This window comes from Sinohyriopsis cumingii, chromosome 3 (assembly GCF_028554795.1).
Source record: "Sinohyriopsis cumingii isolate HCF-2022 chromosome 3, ASM2855479v2, whole genome shotgun sequence".
In the NCBI taxonomy this organism is placed as follows: Eukaryota; Metazoa; Mollusca; class Bivalvia; order Unionida; family Unionidae; genus Sinohyriopsis; species Sinohyriopsis cumingii.
In genome coordinates this window covers 37139378-37163899 of record NC_142963.1, presented here as the reverse complement: position 1 = coordinate 37163899, position 24522 = coordinate 37139378, and the positions used below count along the sequence as shown (strand labels likewise).

General features: G+C 32.8%; 2 protein-coding genes across 9 annotated transcripts in view; one reads left to right on the top strand and one right to left on the bottom strand.

Moving 5' to 3' along the window:
* The window catches only part of LOC149802702 (uncharacterized), a 90657-nt gene extending 82772 nt beyond the window's left edge, over nt 1-7885 (top strand). For all 8 annotated transcript variants that reach the window (XM_089952095.1, XM_089952089.1, XM_089952094.1 and 5 more), the window contains one exon: nt 2198-7885. In XM_089952095.1, the coding sequence (XP_089808221.1) occupies nt 2198-2266 (69 nt within the window). In that variant the 3' untranslated portion in view covers nt 2267-7885. The remainder of the gene's footprint in view (nt 1-2197) is intronic.
* A 410-nt stretch (nt 7886-8295) lies between these two features.
* Nucleotides 8296-24522, bottom strand: part of LOC149802701 (synaptogyrin-2-like) — a 66685-nt gene continuing 50458 nt past the window's right edge. The window contains exon 4 of the mRNA XM_089952097.1: nt 8296-23246. Within this exon, the coding sequence (XP_089808223.1) occupies nt 23049-23246 (198 nt within the window). The 3' untranslated portion in view covers nt 8296-23048. The remainder of the gene's footprint in view (nt 23247-24522) is intronic.

Genomic DNA, 24522 nt, shown 5'->3' with positions numbered 1-24522 from the left:
TGGCCACCACAGCAGCCATCTTTTAAATCTTGTTATCACTACTTATCCTCAATGGATGGTCATATCAGCATGGGATTTTCACAGAAAGACTTCTTATGATGTCTGGTTGGTCCTAAATGAAAATGGTGCCTGTATTACATCCAATATGGCTGTCATGACTCCTAAAAGTCTTGTTCTCACTACTCAATCTGACTGGATGATCATTATAATTGGTTTTTCACCAAGTCCTAAATGAAAATAGTATCAGTCATACATCTAATATGGCTGCCATGACATCCAGCTATATCCCTGAATAGATGATCATTGTGACATGGGGATTTCACCTGAAGACTTCTAATGGTCTTCTTTTGGCCTAAATGAAAATAGTGTTAAGCTGATAACCATTATATGAGTTCCACAGCAGTTAGTTTGAAAATCTTGTTATTGCTGAAGATGGTTTGAACACTTAACAGTTAAACGGAATAAATGGTCTTTTGGATTTCAGCAAATTCTTTTTGCTCAGTAGGGTATCAGTCCCTTCTAGGTACTCTTGTCCAGGAAATAGGCTTTCACACCTCTTTTGGCTTGTGCTTTGTGGCTATTGAGTATTTTGAAAAATTGAGAAAATATAATGACCAAACAGACTTAGGGGATAACACTTCATTGATTTGTCTGACAAAGAAATAATGTGCAAACTAGAATTAAATTTAGTCTGTAACACTTTTATTTTGATTGTCTGACAAGGAAATGACCCTAGAGTTTATGACCTTTGAAACTGACTTAGTGTTTATTGGATAGTTTATTGGATAAACAAATAAAGACTGTTTGATACAATGATATTTGAGATAGCCTATAATCAAAGTCTGGTTGCTCAGAGTTTGTGCTGGTCAGAACCATTGATCAGCCAGATATTCGCAGAAAATAGAGTGATTTTAAGACCTCTGGTATCATCTATCCATCTGTTCCCTATTTTGTTTCTGTACAATAATTTGAGGTCTTCACAATCTGCTATAACCAAACTCTGTGTAATCAGCTTGCATTTGAAGCACAGAAGAAATATGTTAATTTTGGCCTGAAAAAGTGAAATTTCATGGTCACAGAGACTGAAAGAAGAAAACCTTTTACATGGCAATACCTGAATTTGTAGACCATATACCCCTTTACTAAAAATTTGTAAATGGCTTCCATTTGAGATCAGAATGATAGATTTTGATGTTGAAGTCAAAGTTCAAGGTCATAGTGACTCTAAAGAAATAAAAATGGTTTCTGCATGAGAATTTTTTTTTTATACACCAAGTTTGGAATGAAAAGATCACAGGCCAGGGTCATATGGACTGAAAGAATGAAAAACATCTTCCACTAAACTACATAATTTCTGTACCACTTAACTTTCATTAAACTTTTTTGATGGCTTGCATTTTGAAACAAGATATATAACACCAATTAATTTTGGGATTAAAAGGTCAAAAGAGACTCTAAGAAGGAAAATCATTTTCACAGGATAATTTAAATCTTTTGCCACAAACTTTGACCCAACCTTGTGGATTACTTGCATAGGAGACAAGAAAGACATCTGTCAGTATAGATGTTATTATGTCAGAGGTCATGGTAACCAAGACTGACTGCTTGCCACAAAATAATGTCAGTTCTGTGTCTATTATTTTGACCAGTAAAATATCTTGTTTAATTTAGTAATGGGAATTTGTCCCTCAGTTGCTTTTAAATAGACTTACACCAATGGACAAAAGTAAATGTGCCATATCTTAAGCATATTTTGTGAAATAGTGACTACTAGTCCTTAAATTAAGGTTTTTCAAGGTGTCTTTAATATTTGAAATGAGAGTTAAAATAGTGGAAAATAATATCATCAGAGTAGTCAATAGTCTTGGTAGTTTTGTAAATTTAAAATATAACAACACATGCTTTTATGGCATGACATTTCTGAAACTCAATGAATTATTCAATATACTTATAGCTACCATACAGGACAAGTTCAACTGCAAACTACATAGATCCAAATCTGCTGTTGTGAATTAGTAGAACAGACAACATAGACCCTGATCTGTAGGTGCATTATGCAACAGTAGATCAGGATCTTTGTTGTTTGCAGTTTAACGTGACTTATAAGTGAGGATATATAACAGAATATCATTCAACTTGTTTCATAACTTTGATATCAAACGAGCACTTACATATAACATACTCTATTTATTTACAGCCAAAGAAAACTACGCTTTTAGCTGTTGAAAGTAAGGATGGCAAGGAAAAGAAAAAGAAAAAACAGTAAATTGCTCACCAGTTACAGAAGTACTTGACTTTGGGCTAGTTATCTGGACAGCAAAGTCATTGGTGGATGTTTAGCATGGAGTTTGGATGTTTACATTTTAGCAGATTTCCAGAGTACAGAACACAAAAACTAAGCAAAGGATTTTATTTCTTGAAGATACTGAATAATATTTTAAGTTGTCAGTGGATTGATAACTGTTATGTCCATACCTCCAATTCACAGTGATAAATTTATGTTTTCTTGGTGTCAGAAATGCAAGATATAGCTTATAAACTGATGAACATTTTTTTAAAATATTTTATTCAGTGTACCATGTGCATGATTTGGATAAAAAATGTACATATCACCCTAATATTTCAGAATTTCAGTTTTTGTTTTCCTTTTAGACCCAGGTACCATAAATAAATACTGAAAATACCAAAGTTTGTTTTAGTGTATGTATATCATTGGGTGCAAACAACAGGTGTATGTTCTACTGTTGAATTAATGCATTAAATACTGTAACTACATACATACCATCTATACTCACTTGTAAGTCAAGTTTAACTGTAGACTGCACAGATCCAGATATTCCTTCACATAATATGCCAGCAGGTCTGGATCAATGTGATTTGTTAGTGAGTAAAAAGTAGAATAAGTAACATGTATTGTGATATGCTGGTGCATTATGCAACAGTAGATCAGGGTCTGTGTTGTTTGCAGATGGACTTGACTTATAAGAAAGTACAGACAATCTTTTTGATTGCTAGACAGTACTTTTGATTGCTGGCAGTGACTGCACTTTGTCATCTAGAATATAGAACCAATTATAAACAAGTGCAGACACACTCGATTCAAGCTTCAGTTTACATAGGTACTGTATGAACTCACAAGTCCAACTGCAAACAACATTGATCTTGATTTGCTGTTGCACAATGTGCCAGCAGATATGGGTCTGTGCAGTTTACAGTTTGACTTACAAGTATGTACAGCATATATCTTTTTTTTATGGGACAAGTGTATTTGAATATTATTTGCATCAGCTTTTTTTAACAGAATTACTGGATTCAAGTCTCATGATAGATACGTACTGTATGTACTTGCTTGTAAGTCAAGTCCAACTACAAACAACATTGACCCTGATCTGAGGGTACATAATGTGCTAACAGATCTGGGTTTGTGCATTTTGCAGTTTGACTATAAGCAGACATTTACAGTAACGCCAGTCGGGGTATTATTGGACGAATATTAAATGGAATGCAGTAAAAAGGCTTATCTGTTTAATTTTTTCTGCCAGATGGAATTAACATTAGCAAACAACCTCAACTGTTAATTTGCAGGATCTGTTTTGAACATAAAAGTATGAAGTGAACATGCCGGGTCATGCAAAATAGAAGCTCAACACGGGGTAAAATCGGACACCTCCAGGTATTCTCAGACATTTATTTGTATTTTTAAAAAAAATGTTTAAACCCTAACATATGTAATTTAATCAAGCACAAAAAAATAAATTAAACAAGACAATGTAAATATTAAAATTGTGATTATATTTATCATGATTATTACGTGTGTAAAAATTGCATAATGGGGTTTCAAAAATGTTTAAATGAACTATGTAAACAAAAAATTCAGTTATTGCTGATGTCAACACTACCTGAAAGGTGAGTAGTATTTTGTTTTCAAATAACCCAAGTGCAGTAAAAGAATTATTCATTTATGCTTCAAGATAATCTTTTTTTTTACATTACTAATCCATGAATTATCAAGCTAAGGATTGTTATAAACATTTCATTATGTCTTAGTAATGTGTATTACACTATGTAAACAGTCTTGATGACATGTCATTAGAAAGCTAAAACTTTTTAAAATGAAATATTTAAATAATAATAATAATAACAAACAAGATGGTGAAAATATTTTATTGTCAGTGGTGAGGGTTAATGAAGAGTATTGACATATTTGATTCTTAATTAATTAATTAATTAATCACAAATGTTATCAATGCAGTTTTGCTGGGAATACCAACTAAATCATCTACAATATCAGTTGAAGTGGTTTTCATCTTCTTTACAAGCGTAATTTATTTGAAATATTAACCATCTGGTTGTACTTCATAACCTGCTACATGTATTTCAAACGTCTGATAATACCCCCTTCAGGTGTACCCCTATATATTTTTCAACCAATCAAATGAAGTTCAATGCAGGCGTCAGAGTAAACATTCAGTCAAACTGAACAAGAATTGGTCTATACCATGTCGGATTCATAAGCTGTGTCAGTCATATTTTTTTTCTCTCTGAGAATGCAATAATACGGTTTTGGAATTAACTATTTGAATACCGAAAGTGCTGCAAAAGTCACTCATTTTAGTACAAAATACTTTTTTCACCTTTTTTAAATAGAGTATCGTCATATTTCAAAATAATGAACATGATGAGATCAGATGTTACATATGATAATATATTTATAGGTTACTACTTTGCGTTTAAAGGTTTTCTAATTTTTATTGACTTGTCCGATAATACACGTTGACTAATACCCCGACTGACATTATATAACTTTTGTATGGGGCCAGTTTATCGAATATAATTTACACGTTTTTTTTCTACAGAATTTTGAAATAATACTGTTTGTAAAACAATTTATAATTTTGAGTCGTCTCAGATTTTCTTTTAATAATAGTGTAACTGAAATTGGACATATCAGTGTAATGAATATATCCACAGTAGATTACAGATTTTATGCCTGCACAAAATATTTTCTAGCATTTGCCCATTCTATATTATAATAATAATTTACAAACTTTCCTTTTTCTCCATGTCAGAGTTATAAACTTTATGTCAATGATTCATAATATCACACCTACAGAGAAGCAGGAGACAAAATCACTGGATATGCTTGCATGTATCTAGGAAATGATTTGTCTGCACGAGAAGTTCCCAACCTAAGGTCATGACCCAAATCAAGGGTGTGGGTCATGAAGAGTCATCAGAAGAAATCATATCATAAGCTTGATGGTTGGGAGATCATGTTCATAGCCAATTTAGGGTTGCAGCAAGGTTGGGAATCACTGGTCTGAACACAAGTTTATAGTATACACACATAGGAAGCAGAACAGTTTTGTACACAGTGCATAGAAAACATCATAAAGATAGTTTATAATACATGCATTTACTATATAGTTGTAAGTTATAATTGTTCTATATGTCTATGGGTTTTATACTTTTCTCATGCAGAGATTATTTTCTACATTCCTGTGCATTCATTTTAAGGAGAAATTGTAATTCCTTTTTTTTTAAAAGAAAAAAAAACATACAGTGATACATGGGTAGACATATCTTTTCTGTAACTTTCAACAAGCTCTACCTAGATTTGAAACATGCCAGCAGATTTTTATTTTTTAGGCACTGCCTTAGCAAAAGCTTTACGTAGTGCCCATGCCCAAGATTAAGGTTAAGCTCATTGTTAAAATGTTTTTCGTCTAGTTAAAAGAAAGCAGACTCAACAAAAAGGGAGTCCCCTTGTTTTCTTTTACAGAGACATTTGTTGGGAACTGCAGAAGAGTAATTTACTTTAAATGTTTACTAATTTTATGTACAAATGTTCTTGGGTGCTGCAGAGGTGTCTACACTTCATGTCACCAAATTCCAGAACTTAAAATTCATAACATTTTATGATTTTAAAATGGTCTGATTTGAAAGCTTTGCAGCAGGCACTCGCACATGGCTTGTCCTTGCTTGTATCTTTTATTCAGAATTTATATTAGTCTTAGATCTGATAAAAGCATATCAATGGAGGATGAAAGATGTAAATATATCTAGCTGTTCTTTTACAGTTTTTCCTAATGTTAGACTCGTGACCATAAATGCTTGAACATTCCATTGGTGGTATTATCAATGCAGGATGTAGCTTTGTATTTAAATTACCAACTAATTGTTGATTGGATAATGGAACATTGTAATGCCAACCATGGCTGTTTCAAAGCTAGTGAGACAGACACTGTAACTGGAGGTCTAGGCCATACATTACTTTGTTCACATATATTTATGGACTACCTAACATGATCTACATGTTCTCTATCATTCATAATTTTGTTGAGCGTCGATCAATGAACCACATTTCAGGATTGGACATTACTGTTTAATTAGAGAATGCAGGGAATTATCAATACAAGCAAAATGATTGTTACAAATAAGTATACAAACCCAGAAAATTGCAGAATCTGCCACAGAACTCATTGACAAATCAGGTTTCTGAAAGATCAAAAAGTGTGGTCATTCTGACATTTTGCAGAGATGTTTTGTTTTCACTTGTTTGCATATTACAGGCAAAATTGATAGGGAAGAGCCTATGATGGACCTACATTGAAATATTTTGCTGTATCATATATATATATATATATATATATATATATATATATATATATATATATATATATATATATATATATATTACAGATTAATTTGATGATGATGGGTATATTTCAAGGCACGTCATATATGTTGTTTATGGCTCAAAAGTACTTGTGTGTGAATTGGGTTGTTACTGACTTCCCTTCATCTATTTCATAGTTGACACAATCTTATCAATGGTTGTTGTTGTTGTTTTGGGTTTAATGTAGTATTTGTTAGGACATTATAGGCCATAAATAGCAGCCAGTATAACTGATGGAGGAAGAACCAAATTGTAGCAGTAAATACAATACACAACAACATAGATACCATGATTGAAACAATTTCAAGGCTGTCACAGATAGTATGGCTGGTATCTAGTCATGGCCATACCAGATTTTTGATCATAAGTGTATACATCAGACATCCAGTTTTAATATAGGGCAACTTAATATATTTGCAAGCAAAACACACATTTCTGCCCGGAGGTAGATATAGTTCTTTACTGATTATCAAGGAATCATTTTCCCACACATAACAATTGGTGAAAGAGTAAGGTTACATACAAAGAAATTCAGTGGCAAAAGCCTTGAATTTAAATACCTGACATTAACAATTATCATGAATCTTTTTGTGCTCTTGGAACTGCATTAAAGTTTCATTTTCATAAACTGGCTCTTTCATTTTCAAGTACTTTGTATTACCAGAGAATACAGGGTCAGCATTTTTAAGATTCTTAAGTTGTTGAGCCCCTCCTCTCTCAAATTATTAAGTTTAGTGGTAGATCTAGCTCAGCTCTTTATCAGCTTGGAAAATGTGTGATAAACTGATATTAATATTAATTACCAAAACAACTGAGCAGAGTTAGGTCTAACGAGTGATGTGTATGTGGCCTTGAAATTACCAAGGCCTTTGGCTGCACCTGTGCTACATCTTTGTAGTGAAAACTAGAATGGGAAATATGCAGACTTGTTAACAAGTTCAGCGTTTCTTTCACTAGCTTTGCAATTGCCACAGTGAATAGAACAATGATGCAAGGTTGATTGACAGGGTATGCCAGTCAGCAACACTGATTAACAGAGTATGTCATTATGAAGCCCGATTAGTCGTAGGAAATTTTAGTACAACACCAATTCCTACATAGATTGTATCATTTATTGAATGTTTGTTTATGGCCATGGGTCTAGTTAAGTTTTGCATCATTCTTACAGTTTAATTTTGTTAGCTGAAATAAAATTTTAAAATACCAGACTTCGCATATTTTTAATATATGATTGAGTTTCTTGTATCAATAAGGGACTTAAAAATAGCAAGAGGTGTGACCTTGTAGTTAGCACATTTTCAGCAGTGGTTACGATTTTGTCTTCTGGTGTCAGATATCCAAGGTTCATTGCCAAGTAGCTCTGTTTGGAACAGTTCATTGTTGGTGAGTAGGATGCTAGTGTGCATGGGAATGGGAATAGGGGATGTAAATGGCAGCCCCCAGTGCAGGTAAGATATTCTATAGTATTTTAAAAAAAAAAGAGTAGGTGCCTGTCACCAACATGGATATTCTCTCTGCCACCTATCCATAATACTATTATATACAGAGGAGTGGGAGTAAATGGAAGACAGAAATTCACTCTACTTGCTATACAAAATGAGCTACAAAGGAGAAAATTTGCCATTTGATAATTTATTGTCAATATTGCAAAAAAGAACACATAAATCGGTACACATGGTGAATTATGCTACTTGTCTACCACATCCATATATGCAGACATCATCAAGAACAATACATAACAATATTAATTTTACTGATGCAATTCCAACCAGTTTATGCATAAAACAGTGATGTGCTCAATTGTTCACAAATGCCTAACATGTATGGGTTAGAATCCAATTTTTGAAGCATCTTTGACTAAATGGCACTGAATACAACTCACTGCTGTAATAAGACTCACTCATGCAGGTTGACAAATTACTTTGCTAGATTTCCTTGAAGGAACTTGTGCTCTTTTAGTCAGAAAGAATCTGAAGGAATTAATGAAAAGTCTATTTCATCCCTCTTTTTTTTAAAAATCACAAAATAATTATTTAATATATTCCTGAGAAACTGCTATGCACCAAGCTTTGGTAAGAAAATGTACTTTCCCGTATTTTCAATTTTAAATGTTAGCAAGTGCAGTACAAAACTAGTCAACATTTCACCCTGAACTTGTCCAAGATCTTGTCCAGATAAATGCAAATTACTCGATTGGCATTATTCAAGGTATTCTTCAGATAAATTCATAAAACGGGTCAGATAAAAATTCACTGTCATCTTTTTTACAAGCCATCATGTATACCCCAACCTCTAGGTCAAGGCCTTGAATCAGAGAGCCATCAACTTATTTACTGAAAAACTACAGAGTCTAGTCAAAATTAATTTGTACATGTACAGATCCCATAAGCATAAGCAGCAATGTTCCCCAAAGATCAAGTCTGGTTTTCAAACTTGTTTACAAAAGCATGATGTGTTCATGGTCAGATTACGCCATTTTGATTCAGGACCAATAACACATTACAAGAGGTACTTGAGTGAAAAGTAAAACAAAATGCCAGGTCTTCCCTTTAAAGAGATGTTGATCCAGAGCATGTGATTGGTGTATCCAAAAGTGTTCTATATCTTTACACTTAACGTTGCTACATAACAAACCTGGATCAGACCAAATAATTTCTATTACTGATACTGTACCATGTTGTGGTCAGGTAGGTGGAAGTTTAGATACCAATGTATCAATCTTTCTGCAGATATCCTTCAAGCGTTTTTGTTCTTAATTCCTGTTTGGTTTAATCCATCATATAATTTGCCATAAGTGTGACAGGGGAGTGAATAAACATTATGTGCAGTACAATGTCCTCTTAATTTGGAAGTGTATTTGAGGAATATAAAAGTGCTTTTTAAGTTTTTGGATTAATCCATTTTCATGTAAAATCACAATTAACAGTATCACAACCCAGTACTTTATCTGCAAATGATTTACCCATACAACCAGTGTATTTACTTAAAAAGCTAGCTCCCATTAACTAGTTGCCCAATTTAAAGCCAATTCTCTTTACAAAACCTGGTGGATTCAGGGCGGTGTCAAGCAAAGGAAGGTTGACAATTGGCCAAAGGTACTTAACTGCACAATGGAGGAAGTAGATGTCTTTTGTATTTTTGAAGATAGCTGGTCACGTTGCCAGAATTCTGATCCTTCTAAATAGAAATAAGATGATCAGAAATGTTTTTGTTAATGTCTAACTTTAGTTAAAGCCCAAACCTGAATCTGTGACAGGTAGCCTCTTTTCTCATAAAATTGGATGGACGTGTGTTTCTCAGAGTCCAATGATTTAGTAGAGATGTTTAATAACTATATGGACCTGACTGTACACAATGTAAGAAGTGATAGGAATCCATGTGTAAAAAAGGTTAGTGGAAAGAAGCTGATTTTGAAACAACCAGAAACTTGTGTTAACACCACATCAGTCTTGTGGTATGTCATTCAAGCCTTGGCAACATCTGCCTTTGCTAACAGAATATATAGTCTTTATTTTTCAATATATAATTTATGAGTATTTACAACCCAACCCAGCCCAATAGGTGGCTGTGCCAGCAGCTAGTGGGTATATAAACCTCACATGAACAAGACAATGTAATCTGCATAACCAATGCATTAATCAGAACCTTTCCCTCTGACAAGTTACAAGGATATCAAAATTGATCAGGGGCCTGGCTCTGACTGGACCATCCCAGCGGATGGGAGGGGACATCTCCATATGCCTTCAAGCAGCTTCTTTAGTTGTTTTGTTTGAAACCCCATGTCACTGAAACTATTATTTGAATAAGCAGTGATAACAATCTTTTCAATGGTCATTATGTTTACTAGGATGGGAGTCACATCAGCATAATTTTCATTCAGGACATGCTATAGTTTCGATGTAAAGTGCATGTTGATAGCATGATACATTCAAGAGAAGCTACAAGATTATTTTCAAAATGGCCACCATGGCAGTCATTTAGTACCAACAAAACCTGCAGGAATGTGTTTTAGTGAAAACATAATGATACAACCATCAATTCTGGAATAGTCACAAGCTTTTCATGACAATTGCTGTGGCAGCCATATTAGGAGGTCATATCAGTAAAACATTTTGTTTAAGACCACCTAAACAGAAAAAAATAATTCACTGAAAGCTCCCTGTTGATATGACCATCTGTTCAGGAGTACCATATTAATGTGTACTAATATACATATACATATATATATATATATATATATATATATATATATATATATAAAAAACTGGTAAGAGGTTACTGGTATATCAGCATTGTTCTGTTCATAATGACTAACTGGTTGATGCTTAATAGTATATCAACACCATGAAACATTTGACTGCTGAAGCAATTGGATTCAAGTACTTTGCTGAGGGACACACTACTGAGCTAACCGGGTTTAGTCTGGGCAAGATGAGAACCTTTACCTTTCTGATCAAAAGCTTAGCATCCTATCCAATGAACCTGTACAGCTCCTGATAAGCAACCAACTGTGTATAGCATATTCCAAGATCTGCAATCACATAACTTGATGGCACAACAGGTCTACTCTGTTTGCTTGACTATATGAAACAACATGGACCCTACTATAAGGGCAAAATATGAGATGATGCATCATCATTGGGCATGTGCTATACATGAATAAGTACCATGTAGTGTATAGTACGAACTTAATAACTATGGACAAATTTTAGTTTTTTAATGGTCTCAAAGTGAGATCATAAAAATAAATTCCAGCATAATTTATTGCTTTCAAATTTATAACCTGTCTGGAGCCAAAATAGTTTCATTATAACTAGCCAAATAAAAAATCCCACCAAATTTATTGTATGCTAAAAATACACACTTTACGGTATTACATTACTATTCAACGAAAAAACAATGACAAGTCATGAACAATATTTGAGATTCTAACAAAAAATGATGACAAGCCATAGACAATATAGAAGATTCTACCTTGCAAATTTTAGGATGTTTACATTCAACAAGGTTCTGGAATTAGAACTGATATATTTCATACTCAAATGCCAAACAAAACTCACAAAATGACCTTACACATGTGAGCTAACTGTTCAGTAACCTTATCGTTCTTTATACAACTGCACAGCATCAAATTAACTGTATGCAAAATGACTCTCGCTTTCATAAAATGTCTAAACTTGGAGCATGTTTTTGCCATATATTTTCAAACCTTATTATCTACAAAGCAAAATAAAAACAAGTAATGAAGTCTGCATATAATCAGCAGACAAAATTGAACTAAAATTGAAAATCTATGCCAATCCAACTTATTAAAAACATTACAGTATGGCAAACTTATAGACAGTATGTACTCAAGTTGATCGTTTTAAGTGGAATCAAATTCATGATAGAATCATCTACTAATATTCAACTTTGCCATTATTTGTGATGGCTGGACATCACTACATTTAGAGTTGGACAAGCACTAAAATGTATATCTATGTCAAGATCTATTACATCAATTTTGTCATTAACAGATACAAGTAACATATGTACACAACAAACCTTGTACACTAGCTGTATGTGACAACGAGAATGTAAATTTTATGGGATTGTTGTGAGATGAATGTCAACTGCAGCTGAAACATATACTTAGAGTCTAATTCTTAATATAAAACTGAAATGGTAAAGATGTATTTATATTTCATGATAAATCAGTACAAGGTTGATCTCAGGCTGATAATAATAATAGGCCAAGTATATTTAGCCAAGCAGTTTAAAACAAGACAATGACGGCTTCATTGTATAACACCACAAATGATGTTGATATGTATTCCTGCTTTCAATAAAAAGATTAGTAAACTGAGGCAAATGTTGGATTTTCTTTGACAAAAATGCTTCTGGGACCAGGCTACTTTATCAATTCAAAAATCTGATAATCAATTGACTGATTTATCAAATGATCAATCAATAGCTAGCTAGATATATATATATATAGACAGAAACAGATACATCTCACAGGATCACAATACCAATTTATATATAAATAGATGAAACTCTGAACCATTGCTTCTTGCCTAAGCATTTTTCTGTGCTATGAAAATCGCTGGATGTTCATGTGTATTATTAGATGTACAGGCAACTATCTATAGACAGGATATCTAACTTGATAAAAGCAAATCTGGGATAAATTGTCACAGAACAACTTCATAGATCAATATGTTTTACATAATGCTTTTTAAGACAATTTATTTCTAAATGTTGACCAAATCCATAAAGGTAAAGGTTAGTATTGTTTAATCAGATGAAAAAAAATTATCAATCAAAACAACAAAACTTCTTTATTTTTACATGCTGTTTTTTTATTAGAGGAAACATCTATATGCCTTTCTACACTAAAGGTTTGATCAGTCTCTAGTGAAACAACAATTAAACAACAGGAAATCAAGGCAAGCAAAACTTGTACTACAGTTCGATCAGAGTGACCAGGTCCTCAGACCTGAAAGAACATTTCAGCTGACCTAAGGAAAAGGCCATGTGCATGTATGGTACATGATATAAAGAGATGATTTGTCTATTACAGGCATATAAAATGCACAATCTGCAATACCTACTGTGTTTGGGGATTAGGTCATGAGGAATATTTCAGTTCTTAAATATCCATTTCTCTGCTTGATCTATATAATTAAAGAATAAATGTAAACCTTTCATTTTCATACATACACTATCATAATGGTTTATATCAAGATGGTAAAGGAAGAAATTTAGTAATTTCCATAATAAGACAAATTTTACTTTTGAAGTTTCAAGAGAAATTTAATATATATTATAGCAGCCTATCAACATAGATATTCCAATGGAAATCTTAACTGCACAAGAATTTAGTCCGTTCACGTGTGTATGATCTGTTGAGTTTTCTCTTAGTTGAGATTCCAGTTGTTTACAATACAACTATTTGAAGACTTCCTCATGTCAACATTAGTATTTTCTTCATTTACATTTCACTACACAGTACATAATGTAGTTATTAATGTTCCTATATACAGATTTCTATAAATGCTCAAACACACAACAATCACTCGGTATCCATATTTCTGAACAACTTTGGAATGAATATATTTAGAATATCACACCTATATACAAAACATCAACTTTTTTACGAACAAACATTTATTAATATGCCTTGCATACAGGAAAAAATTAACATAAAGGATGCATTTTGTGAAGTTTTCCAAAGGATTTCATCCAGTTGTTTTTAACAAAGCATTTTTGAAAAGATAAAAATGCTAAGTCTCTCATTAACATGCAACTTAAATTAATGTATGAACTTTGAGTTTATAAGGGTGCATTTGTTGCAACTGATAATTTTACAGGTGTATTTCATGGTGTGTGTATGTATGTGTGTGTATATATATATATATATATATATATATATATATATATATATATATATATATATATATATATATAAAATCTGTCATCATAACTGATGCAATGAGAGCTACTGTAGCCCAGTTGGGTGAGCATTGGACTAGTAATACAAGGGAAATGGGTTTGATACCTGACCAGGTCAGCTGCCTCTGTGTCTCTTTCGGAAGGCACTTAGCTTCCATTTCCTCAGTATGATACAGCATAACAAATGTGTTAAAAAACAACCACCAACAAAGGTGTTATCTGTGCAATTAAAGTGACTTTGTGGCTCACAAGTGCAAATTCTTTCTTTTGTAGCAGGACTGAAATATTTTGTGGATTTAATAAATTAAATAAAAGAACCCAGGAAAACCCAGAGAAGAATCATCAACCCAGTGGAAGCTAGTGGTAAGCTTTCTTGCATATCCACATTGACCAAGCCAAGACTTGAAGCCACAGAGATGAGAAAAGCAAGCACCTAGGACTACTCAGCCACCTGGGGCCTCTGGAAATATATAAATAATCAACACAGATAATCAATTACATATGATTAATTTTTATACAATTGTCAGTAAGTAATAAACTGGAACTGCTAGTTAGCGTTGTTATATGATAATTTGTGACTGAGGCTATAAAGATGCATAAAATATACTGTGTACATATAAAATAGTCTACTGAAATAAATAGTACCTGTTCAGGGAGACAAGCCTAACCACAATTTCCATTGCAGATTAATGGACTGCAGTGCTTGATGATCTTTCCCAGATCTATCAACTATGCTACATGCACTTTGTTTCTTGGATACAATATTTCTAAGGTCTGAGTTGTATCATTAACACTAGTAAGCAATGATTTTCCCTGTGCTACATTTTGGATTTTGATCATAACTTGGCAACACTTCAATAAATGAGGGTACATTTAGGTGATGGGTTAACTGGATCTATGCTATGAAAAAGGCTGGATATAATTTCTGAACGTCTTATCTTTTATGGCTGTAGATACTGATGTACAGGTGCACAAATACCACACATTATAACAAGATTCCCTTGAAAGGATGGACACACTTTTAAGTACATCTCTTCCATTTTTTAACTGCAGAGTCCTGAAACCATTTATGACAATTCTCCAACATAGCAAACTTGGTAACAAAAATATTTGCTTGCATGTTTGAGTAAGTGCCATACAAAATTCTTACACCTGATGTCTCTGATTCAAGATTAATGAACTTTCTAAGACAGTGTCAAAGTATACCCACAGACTAAGTTGGGTTAAAACTACAATTAATAATCTGGAAGAAAAAAAATTATATGTTTTTGAACTGGCATCATTGAAAGCATTCTTCAGCTATATAAAAAAGCAGGCTGATAAAAATCCATTCATACCAATTCTTGTCATCATGCTCACAAGCCAATAAAGATAAAATCCAGAATCAAGAACTTCGACCTTAAAATCAATATTGGAGTGCCAATTATCAATTTGATCATTTCAAAACAACTTAATATAAAGTCTGGTCAAAATTCACTTATGTCTGTCCAAGTCACTGTGTTTAATAAGTAAAAAAAAGGCAAACAATAAGCTATGATCTAAGAATGTGATGCCTGGTAGAATGTAGAGGAAATAAATTCTACAAGTACTATACCAGTTACCACAAAACTATAAAAATTACAATGGAATGTTCCAAGGTAAAAATCATATTCCTTGATACTACAGTTATTTGTGAAAATATTAAATTATTATTCAGTTTATACTGCAAACCTAAAGATGAAAATTGCTATCTACACTATAATTCCTACCACCCATATCACTGTAAAAGACCGGGTCCATACAGTCAGTTATTACGAATAAGATGAATCTGTACTAAACAGTTGGACCATGCCTCCAATTTCATCCAATTCTATAACAGAAGAGGCTATCTGACTCATATTTTAACAGAAACTTTAATGAAAGCAAGCCCCCCAAAATTAAAAATAACCTGTTCAGAACTACTAAATCCATTTCTGAGGGATATAAAAGCAAGTAGTGTGATGCCAGCTATCTTTACAGATGATAAAGATAATTATTTTTTACCAATAGAATCCCTCTGGCCAAGATATACCAAAATCAAATATCTTTGCACAGACGATTAGTTAACTTACTTGGCACTATATAGCCAGGACTGTGCTGATTTCATTTTGGACCAGCTAGATATCATAGGACATCTCTAACTGAAGAAAAAAAACACGTAACAATGGCCATCGGAAGCAGAGACAATTTTCTAGATGGGCACCATATTGGCCATACTGGATGTCAAATCAGTACCATCTTTAGAATGAAGACTAAAGACATGTAACTGGTCTAATTATTTCCAGCATAAACTGCATTCAATCCGACTCTTTAAATGTTGTCAAAAGTAAAGATTGAAATGCTATTGGTGTAATCAAAATCTGGCATATTAAATATGTTAATAAAAAACATGTGTATATATGTATGTATGTATGCAATCATGTTTGTATCTGTGTATTTAGGATTTAATGGTACATCATCATAAAAATGACTTTATTGTGCCAATTAAAGATTTTAGTTTAAAAAATGTAAACAAAAACTTAATGAAACAAACCCGTCAAAATAAGTGTATACAATGAGTACTACACAATAAAGAAAAACAATAAAGATGTTAAATTTTTGTAATATGAATATAAAATAAAAGGTAATGGAAATAAATACAGAATCCTTAAAATAGTGGGTTCAATTTTTTCATGTAAGCGATATTCTCTTGAAAAGTATCAATTTTTCTCTGCTTTTACATCATCATCAGTTTCCTTAATTGAGTTCACATTAAAAAAAAAACTTTTGTCTCATTGTGTGGGACAAGTAGACGTCCAACTGTTAGTGGACCATGGCAGGATATGCACCCTGGTTGAGGTTAATAACCCTTCAGTAGGAATCTCTGAGTCAGGTATGTACGTGTCCTGTATGCAATTGGCACAATACTACCTCATCTCTGCAATTTCTTCTGTATGAGGGATGTTGCTCTTCAATGATGGGTTTGATGTTACAAAGCTTGTTTGTAAAGTTTTCATTCCACATATTTCGCCATGCATACTGATAATGCTATATTACATCTGTATATGGAATATTCCATCTGGAAACTTGTGGGCAGCTTTGGCTGCTTTACCTGTTCATTTCCCTGTGTACCAATGTGACTTGAAAGACAATAGTACAGAATACTTTTTCCAGATTGTATGAGCAAATGCTGTTTCTTAATCATTTGGGATACCAATGGGTTTCCAAATTGAAGGTATTGCATTGCTTTCAAAAAGGAAAGGGAATTTGAAAAAATTATGAGATTTGTGTTTTTGAGAGAATTCAATGTAACTGAATGATTTCATAAAGGCTGTGATTTATCTAGTATAAATGGAGGGTTTATTAAATACCAACTAATGATGGTGCATATTAAATAATATAGCGTAAATATCTATTTTTAAAAAGTTCTGTCCTTAAGCATTTATTAACAAAGAACAAACATCTATACTGCTCACTGAATGTGTACACTGAATTACGAGTCTGGCAACATGACTTTGTAATACAAATACATCAATACTTGTCTTACATCATTTACAAAAGGATAAAGAGCATATCAAAATCCAAACTCTATTAAATTAAGAAACAAAAGCAATAAATATAAAATCTGAAAAAAATTTACATCATATATACTGTGAATAATGTACACACTTCAATCAAGTCATTTTAACTAAAATGCATAACATCACCTTAGGCGTAACTCATAACATACAAAATTAAAAATGTATTTTTCAGGGCATGGTTTAAATTATGCAAATTGGAATTAGATTTGATTAACTAATATAATAAATGTATTTCTAGATAATCTCAATACTATGCCACATCAAGATTACATATCTAACAGTCACTACTTACACTTTAGTTTACCTCTACAGATATCCTACTAAAGTAAAATAGATCATTCAGTATAGACTATTTTAGTAAGGGTGTCACTTTTTAGAACTTGATTACTCATACCTTTAAATGGCAATTATTCACTTTATTTTGATTTTGATATATCCAAAGTCCTTGACAGGTCATTATACATATACCACAAGAAATACATATGGCAAAGTCAATATTAACGTAAATGGACATTTTTTTCTTAATGAGGTAAACCTAAAAGTGTTATTCAGTAAAACCAGATTAAATATCTGTACTGTGATGTCACAATATAAACTGTGAATGTTGAAAAAAATCATGTACTACCCTATTATTTGTTATGATTAGACCTGGCATCCTCTTTTCTTGACCCAGTTCAGTACCTGGACAACATTCTTAAAAGTCTACAGCAACCATATCATATTCATCAGAAATTTTCGGATGACAGACAAGGTGCTGAACAATCACCAATTAGGACTGAACAGACTTAGATTAAACAACATTAGTATTACCTTTTAGATGAACAAGATAAGGAAATGTACCTACATGACCATATTGACATACATTTAAGTTAAGTACATTAGCTACATGTTTTCATCAGGAAACAGATGAATGTAAGATGTGTGGTTGGGGATTAATGTCACTTTTAACCTAATATTTTCTATATCATGCCATGAAAATGGGAGTTAGGCAGCCAGCCTGGTCTAGACTGGGTAGGTTTGAACCTGCAACCCTTGGATTACGAATCCATAAAATCTACCAACTGAGCTACCACAGCTCCCTTAAGATGTGTACTGTTCTACAGTGAAAGTATGAGATCAATGTTAACAGGATATTATTCCAAACTTAAATTTTTTCTACAGGACAAGAGAGATGATGTTTAATCAGTACCATTGTAATTTTTTCAAATTGATCATCCTTGAGTAAGTGATATCTAGAAATACTAGATGATAAAAACCTGTAATAAAGCTGAAAATGTTTTCAAAGTATACAGAATTTCATAAGGAAACTTCAGTGGACATAAAATCTATAAGTAAAAACAACCAAGCTTATTAACAATGTACTACAGAATCATAGAATGAAAGGCTATTACAAAACAAAGATAAAGTTCTCAATCTTTTATCATAAATCAAAGTACTGAGAAAAAGTATGGCTTGGGGTCTTAAAAGGGACCAACATGCAAAACTGAAATTCAAGCAAACTTCATATATAATTTACTATATGTATAAGATTCATTTTCTGAAAATGTTTACCTTTTATTCTTACTCGTTACGAAGAAATTTAAGAAAAACTGATCATCTCTCCCAATCCGTCTTGAATAGAACAATACGCTTCCCTCCCCCTGTAAAAATAGCGGGTGTGACGTCATTTGAGACACTGTGTACACACTGGCATTGTTGATAATGAATTATGGAGAACTCGCCCTGGTTTTTAAGGCTTTTTTTATTGTTGTTTTTCTTCAACTAAATAACTTATTAAATCTATAAAATTTGCAACTTTTCAACTTTTCCATTTTAACAACTCTGCTTCTGTACTTAACAAAAAAGAAGCGGCATCTATCCATTTTGCTCTGCTCTTCAAATCATTATACGCATTTTAAATGGAAAAATAGAGCGGATGTAAGCATGACGTGACATCTGCAGTTTTATACATGAAAGGGCTCCAACCTAATAAATAAAGTCATCCTGAGACGACTTTATGGCATGGATCTCTATAACCCAAAATCGACTGAATTCTTGCCATCATTAATCCAAAGGGTCATAGTATCATCTCCCTAACTGAACAATTTAATCTGATTTTTCATTGAGATTTGCTAACCATTGACGAATGATACTGGAACTCTATAAAAACCATCGCTGACGCCTACTCAGGAAATCCGGTCGCTATTGAGTTCAACATCATGGCTAATGCACAGAATTCGGACGGTTTCTGAAAGCTATCACGTACTACGCCCATCATTTAGCTTATTTCTTCTTTTTTGTCAGTGTTCGTAATTTTATCATTTCTCCATGAAACTAACTATTTAAAGTTGAACGAGAAGTTTAAAAAATATTTCACTACTAAATTGCCAATGCACAATAATCATGATTACGTTATTTTATTATATATAACAATACCATGATCACGCGTACTAACGGGATTTTGTTACTTTAAATGCTTATTTGAACTGCTCAATGTACTTGGGACATAATGAGAAGATCATCTTTAAAAACAAATTTAAATGTCACATTTAATCCGAATCAGCTTCGAAGTTTGGAGAATCAGCCAGATATATGCGCCAAATCAGTCAGAGATTTGTACCTAATCAGCCTGGTCCGAGCTTGAGAGTAATTACCACATTAATGAATAATGTTACTATAATAGATTTATCAATCAAGAAAGTTAACAGTAACATTTGTTTAAAAAATTGTTTAAAATATTGTATCATGGTGTTCTGGTGTGTGTAGTTATAAGAAATCTAACAAGTTTATATGAACACACAGACTTTCAATTATAAGTGATTCATTTTTCTATTATCGACATTACACAAAAAAAGATGAATGCAGAATGGGAAGGAGGGGTTTATTATATAACGAGTGGAAAACAGTCTTAAACGTAAGTGTGGAAGAAAAAATGCATATTCATCCGATGCAGTTACATACAAAATCAAACATGCATAATAAATTGATGTTGGAAACATTGAATGAAAAAGCGTAAACATTTCTTTAATGTTATTTCATTTGGTAGATAATTTCTTACTTTTCAAAGATGGAGAAAGAAAAAAAAAGAGTAAAATAATTCAGGATTGTTCCAGAACTGATATTATTCACGCAATTTAGAGCTGCGCATTGAACCATCTTGCTTCTACTTAACACTTCGCTGCACAAATTGAATACAACTCTTATACGTTAATCGTCTCAAATGACGTCACATCCTGCTGGTATTGAAGGGAGCTAACAAAATCGTGGCAGGTTCTTTCCGTTTGATCTCGGAATACAGGACAATATTGTGTATGAAATGTTTGTGCAAATACAATAGACGCAAAGAAAAAATAGCTGGGATAGATTATATACACAAACTACTATATATCCTTCTATTTACAATAAAATTGTGCAGGTCCGGGTTTTCGTCCCCTTTAAGGTAATAGCCCATTAAACAGGATCAAAGGAATGAACGTAACTTAAAAGATATTAACCATCATTTTCCTATGATCATAAGTAATACCAATATCCCTCTTTATACAGGTAACCTTGTGTTTCTTATCTTTATCTTTTAAAACAGTTGATAAAAAAAGCAAAATATTTTTGAGAAAATATGTAAGCAATTACCTTTGACAGACATTTTCCACCAAAATAATTATTTATTCCTTGATGTGTCTGAAGCTGTCAAACTATATCAAGGGAGGTAACCACTTTGACAAATCATTTTCCCTTAGTATTTGAATGTTATGTTGTTTTAGACAGAGGTCATAATTCTTAATAATTTTTTTTACATAGGTTTCCTTAGTTCACACCTGACCCAATAATAATCCCATGTTAACTGAAATCACAAAAAGGTTTCTAACACAAATTTTTCACTTTTTTACGTCTGGAACTGCATTCATCAATCTCATACCAGCACAAAAAGAGTTGATTTGGTTATTAAACTACACATGTTGCAAAAATGGTTTCTTCTAAAGAGATATATGCATATGACTCAGTTAAACTTAACCCCTACAAAGTCTCAAGCATTTTGTCTCAAATTTTTTAACAAGGGCAACAATTATCTGTTTAATTACACAAGATAACTGTTGCCTTTGATAGATAAGCTATAAACAGTTATCTAGTTAAAACATCTTTATTTTTCTTTATTTTATTCATTGTTCTTTTTTTCCTTCATGTTTTTAATCCAAATAATAACATAATCAATAATTTATTGTCCTTTTTTCTTTGAAGTTTTTACTCCAAATAATAATAAAATCAGTATCTTAATGAATGACTGTTACAGTACATGGTTGATTGACCCTCTGGTAAGTAAATATTCCCAGATTAAAATTATAAATAGGAACAGAACATTACACTATTGGATCTCAAAACTTTCTAGTGCAGTCATTATAACCAGTCAGCTTCAAAACGTCTAACACTCACAACGACAGCAACAATAAATTAGTTTTACACTTCTTTTTTACATTTCCAATTGAATATCACACATTAAAACTCGATATCTAGCTAATAATTAAACTCTTTGTAATTCAATGCACACAATCCATTAACTCATTATGATCCTTAAACCAAAAACTTGCATGTTTCATGTGCTATAATTTACTCGGGTATCACTTACTTCAGTTACCAGCAAATAATTATGCATCACAAAATGTACGCATAGCACCATTTTGCTATTTACTTGGTATAATGTTTTTTTTGTGCATCTGATGGCACAGACACAAGAAGATCTACTTTGTTAATTCACCCCAGGCCCCACTATTATAAAACTTTATTTAACATTTCAACTTTTAAATGTTGCTCCAAAATTAGAAATCTTACTCAAAACCAACAAATACATGCTTTTGATTGGTCAGAATTTTGTCAAGTACGATTTGGAATTTAGTGACAAAGTATCCAGGTTCATCATTCTCCTCTTCGATCAGTTGGTTCCTTCTTGCAGTATCGACTTGACTGAATATACACTTGGTTGATAGAAAAAAAGTGTCCATAAGTTGTAAACAATAACACGAGATACATTTTTTAACTCGGTGATTTACATACAAACTATTTTTTTTAAATTTTAAGCACTAAGCATGCTAACGTTTTAAAATACAAAAAACTTGTGCCTACATATAGCTCTCACTGACCCATCCATGGTCAGCCATACAAAACTGTGTCCCAATTCTGACAACAAACATATGTAAACATAAACGAACATAGTACACTTGTTATCATGCTGCACCTCTAACCAATGTTTGCTAACAATTTTCCTGATAATCCAAACTCAATGATAAATGTCTTATTCTGAACCTCCAACTGCTTGCATATAATGTTTTTAAAATGGAAAATAAAATGCTAACGATGTTGCTATCTCAAACTCCCATGACAGCCTTGGACTAGTAGGTAGGTGGTTGGTATTCTGTTGGTTCCTTGCTCTGACTAGAGAAGGGGGGCTGTTGGTATGGGTCACCAGTTTCACTTCCTGGGAATGAAGAATATGGAGAAGACTGGGCTGGGTCAGGCTCATATCCAGAAGCAAATGATCCTTGCACACCCTCACGATATCTCTTAACAGCAAAGAAGGTTATAACTGCCTGCAAATGGAAATGCAAATATTATTAGTACACTAATACTTTTTCACAAACATACTAATGACTGTGTAAAACAGAAAGCATGTAAATAACAGTTCTGAGTGCAAAATCTGATATGTAGATACTTATTTTTTAAGTAGATGTAAGGAAATATTTCATAAATGCAGTGGAAACAATGTATTGTCCTGAATGGAATATTCCTTATATTGACCAAATAAAACCCAAAGACTCTTTTTTTTATATTTTATTTTTTTTAAAGCAAAATCCATCAATCTGCATGGATCAATATCTCCATTGCCAATACAACTAACAGCTGCATTAATACATCAATATAAAGAAGTTGTGAAATTTTACAATAATTCTGGACAGTGATGTTTTACAAATTTAGCTTGTACATAAACAGCTTAAAATGGGGTATTTTGTTAAATTAATATAAAAATAATGAGATACTTTTCTTGCTACCACACATTTTCTTGTGTGGATTGACACAGTCAACATTGTTGGCTTAGGGTACTATAGAAACATCACAGAGCAGTCACATTGAAAACTATTTCTGTGTAACAGCTTTAAACAAAAGATTTTAATGTTTTTGAGTTTACTTGTAAGGATTTGGTTTTTTAATTTTGTTTATTTTTGCATTCAAACATGAATTTTTGCATGGCCAAGCAAAGCTTGCGGTCGAGTTCAGTAAGAGACACACATTTTGATTTCACCTATTTTCGATTTGCAATCAACACTTATCAATGCCCAATTTCTCCATCATTTTCAAACATGATTTTTATTGTAAAGCAAATGCTACTTTAACAATTTTATTACTATATTTGATCACAACTTTTTCTTAAAAATGTATAGTTTGTTGTACAGTGTAACAGGTGTGAAATTCTGTATGGATGACAAAGAATATCGGGGCTCCGAGTGGCCAAGTGGTCTAAACCGCTCACTGTTACAGATCATTGCCATCTCACCTGTCTGCGTCTGTTCGAATCTTAGGTTCGGCAAATGTGAGTATGTGAGAAAGCTTGCCAGTAGCTTCTCGTGGGTCAGTGGTTCTTTCCGGGGTTTTCCCAGGTTCTTCCTCCACCATTTATCCTGGCCGCCATGTATAGCCTATCCTGTGCTGAAAAATGGCATTAAACCCTACAACAGCAACAACAAAGAACATCAAATAGTAACAGTCACCTACAATCTGCAAGATTTATATGAAGAACTAATTATAATTAAGTCGATATTTTTTATGCCTACCTTTTGTTGTTTCAAGTTCATTTTTAGGCATTTCATG